At 61.3% G+C, this 3,431-nt stretch overlaps 1 protein-coding gene across 1 annotated transcript in view; it reads right to left on the reverse strand.

Annotated features, from left to right (window-relative positions):
* Window positions 1-1,986: 1,986 nt before the first annotated feature.
* The window catches only part of PLA2G2F (phospholipase A2 group IIF), a 7,594-nt gene continuing 6,149 nt past the window's right edge, over window positions 1,987-3,431 (reverse strand). The window contains 2 exon segments of the mRNA XM_007459313.1: window positions 1,987-2,079; window positions 2,081-2,172. Coding sequence (XP_007459375.1) covers window positions 1,987-2,079; window positions 2,081-2,172 — 185 coding nt within the window.

The following is a 3,431-nucleotide window of genomic DNA, read 5'->3' on the forward strand; positions in this document are numbered from 1 at the left end:
GCTTCAGCTCAGAGTTGATGGGGTAGCTCAGGAGCAGGTGGGCTCCTGAGAGCATCTCGGTGACTGGGCAGGTCGGGTGCGGGTCCACGGGGGACCGCAGCCATCACCCCCCGCCCCGGCCAGGACAGCAGGGGGTGAGCAGCAGGGAGGCCCCCCACACACAGTGACAGCTGACTCCAGAGCCCAAGGCGGGTTTCTAGAAGCTGCAGCTTGGCGGGGCTCCGTCCAGTCCTACCGTCTTTTTTGTAGATGTTCTCCCTACCCCCACGTCCCTCCCCACCTGTGCTCGTCTTGACTGTCCCTCCCTCCGTGCCAGTGGTCCTCGGCGGCCGCAGGGTGGGCCGGGATTCTTGGCGGATGTTCTCAGTGTCCCGGGGGGTCAGTGGCCCTCAGGGTTGACGCTGGTTGAAGGCAGAGGGTGGAGCGAGGCAGGGCACGCTGGCTACTTGGAGGCTGCTGACCCTGAGGTCAAGAGGCGAGTTGAGGAAGGACTGGGAAGCTGGGGAAACAGCAGTGCTGGGGCAGAGTCAGGAAAGCGGGCCCGCTGAGGCCTGACCCTCCTCCTGTTCTGCCCGTAATCCCACAAGCCCCAGCGGGAACCTGGGCCCCAGCGGGGACCCCACCCCCAAGGCTCCTCTGCCCCCTCTTCTCCTGCCAAGGCCTCTCTGGTCTGGACGTGTGGCCCTCACCTTGTGTCACCTCTCTCCCACTTTCTCCCCTCCCTTCCCTCTTCACATCCTGCTGCCTTCTAGAATCTTCCCCACAGCCTCCTGCCTGGACCTGGTCTCTCCTGCCTTTGTCTCCTCTTCACGGAGGCGGGTCCCAGCTCTCAGCTTCCTCCCCATCGAGAGGGCTTCTGTCGCCAGGCTGCAGCCTTGCCTCTCCTGGCCCAGGGAAAGGGGGTTTTGGTCCCTTCCACCCCCCGGCCTTTCACGGAGGCGGGTCCCAGCTCTCAGCTTCCTCCCCATCGAGAGGGCTTCTGTCGCCAGGCTGCAGCCTTGCCTCTCCTGGCCCAGGGAAAGGGGGTTTTGGTCCCTTCCACCCCCTGGCCTGCTTGCTGCGCAGGGAGAGATGCAGGGGGAGCGCCTGGAGGCCTGGGGCTTCCCCCTCCCGTGTTTGTCAGGGACCCGGGCGGCCTAGGGTCGGGGCGCCCCTCAGAGCAGTTCAGCGTTGCAGGGCGGCGGCCAGGGTGTGCCTCTGACATGAATGGGTCGACAGAGGACCCTAGTGGTGGGGACACATCTGAGTGTGCTCCCATCTCGGTCCCTGTGTGCCTGGGGGCGGTGCACGTGGGTTCTGTCAGTGCCCGTGCTCTGAGGCTCTCTGGGTAACTGAGGCCAGACTTCAGGCCTGGGACGTTAGCCCCGTGACCATCCTGTGGTGTCTGGGCTGGGACTCATGTGCTACTTTGACAAAGGCCAGTATGGGGCCACCTGCTCTTTTCATGGGGCTCTGGAGGGCTGCAAGGCTCCTAAAGCAGGGCTCACCCTGAGTCATCCCCTGGGAACAGCCGAGGGGCCCCAGAACCAGACCTTGTGACCAGCACTCTGTCTGCCTGGGAACCTGGTCCTAGGACCCGCCAAGCTCTGGGCCCATGTTGGCTGCCCCAGGTCTGGCTCTCGAAGACTCCGGTCCCCAGCCTTGAGGGCCTGGCTGAGGACATCAAGCTAGTGCCAGTGAGAGGCCCCCCTCCCTCAGAGGCCCCCAGTCTTTCGCAGGTCTTGCCTTCCACACTCGGGAGAGACCCCAACAGGGCACATGCCCCCTGCCACGTCCAGGATGAAGCCACACCCAGGTCTGGGCTGGAGGAGCCAGGTGACCAGGGCCCCGGCCTTTCTGAGTCCTCTGGGGCCGGTCTCGCTGGAGGGCTCCAGGGAGGAGGGCAGCCCAGGGGCCCCTGACCTGCCCCCACCTCCACCTGCTCCATCTGACTGGTCCCCAGGACCGGAACCTCCAATCCTCCTCTCTGTCAGCCCCTAGAGGGCGCTAGGGAGGGGCGGGGGGCATGGGGCGTGGCCCATAGGTGCTGCAGTTGGGCGTGGGGCTCTGGCGGTAGATGTTGAGGGAGTTGCCATGCTCCTTCCTCCCTGTACGTCTGCTTCTGGAAGCACAGGACCACGCTCTTGTCACACTCGCACGTCTGCTGGTCACGCTCCGTCTGGTTGAGCTCGCCTGTGGGGAGTGGAGCGCACGGACTCTGAGGTCACAGTGGACCTCGGAAGGTGGTCTTGGGCCAACAGCACCAGCACCGTCAGCGGGCCCACCCCAGGCCTGCAGGCTCAGACGCTCGGGGCCCAGCCTCTGCATTCACAGCCCTCCAGGTGCCCCTGGTGCATGGGAAACAGAGAACCCCTGAAGCCCAACAGAACAATGTCAAGAGGGGGAAACTGAGGCCCAGAAAAGGGTGCGTTTGCCTAAGTCACCCAGCAAACCCAAGGCAGAGCTGGGACGGAAACTCAGGCGTCAGGAACTCGCCCCCCAGCCCAGTTACTTTCTACCATTGCAGGCCTCTCTCAAGCACAGAATCACAGCACACCCACCCTGGAGGGAGTTCGTGGTGAGGACGGAGTGAGAAAAACACTTGTAAAGAGCTTAGCTCGGTGCGTCCCAGGGAGCAAATGCTGTCATAGTTGTTATGGGCCTTCAGAAATCATCTACCGCATAGTTCTCAGCCTTAGGTGCGCGCTAGAATCAGCTGGAGCGGCTCCTGAAAACCAAGGATGCCCGACCCCACCTGTAGAGCTTCTTCTAACAAGTGCTGTTGATGCTGCAGGTTCGGGGAACACCTTTCGAGAACCGCCCACTAGCCCAACTGTTTGCAAACTTGCAAACTCTCCATCAGCAGAATACCTTCTCTGACGTGAAACTCTTGGCCAAAGACTAATATATCAAACAGCCGAAAGAAGGGACTTCCCTGGGGGTCCAGTGGTTAAGACTCTGCGCTCCCAATGCAGGGGGGGCCCGGGTTCGATCCCTGGTTGGGGAACTAAGATCCCACATACTGCAACTGAGCCCGAGAGCGGCAACTAAAGGGGCCCGCACGCCGCAGCAAAGACCCAGTGCAGCCAAAATAAAAAAGATAAGAATAAAAACAATTTTTTTTAAACAGCTGAAAGAGAAGCCACTAGAGCTACAAAATACATTAAAGAGCCAGCTGGACCACCAATCCAGGGATAACTGACCCCCCACTAGCTCTCACAGCAGTTGACCTGATGACCCCAGAAATCCCCAGAACCCAGTGTGAAAACCACTGCTTGGGTTAGTCCATTGTCTTGGGGGTTGAGGAGGGAGATTCCTCTCCTCGAACTGCTTAATGAACTCCTCTCTCAAGCCAGACCCTCCACCGCACATCTGAACAGCAGAATATAAGGACCAGACAGCCCTGGGCTGCCAAGGGTCCCCAGATGTGCCCAGTTCCCCACCAGACTCTT

This window comes from Lipotes vexillifer, unplaced genomic scaffold (assembly GCF_000442215.2).
Source record: "Lipotes vexillifer unplaced genomic scaffold, Lipotes_vexillifer_v1.1 scaffold496, whole genome shotgun sequence".
NCBI classification, from domain to species: domain Eukaryota; kingdom Metazoa; phylum Chordata; class Mammalia; order Artiodactyla; family Lipotidae; genus Lipotes; species Lipotes vexillifer.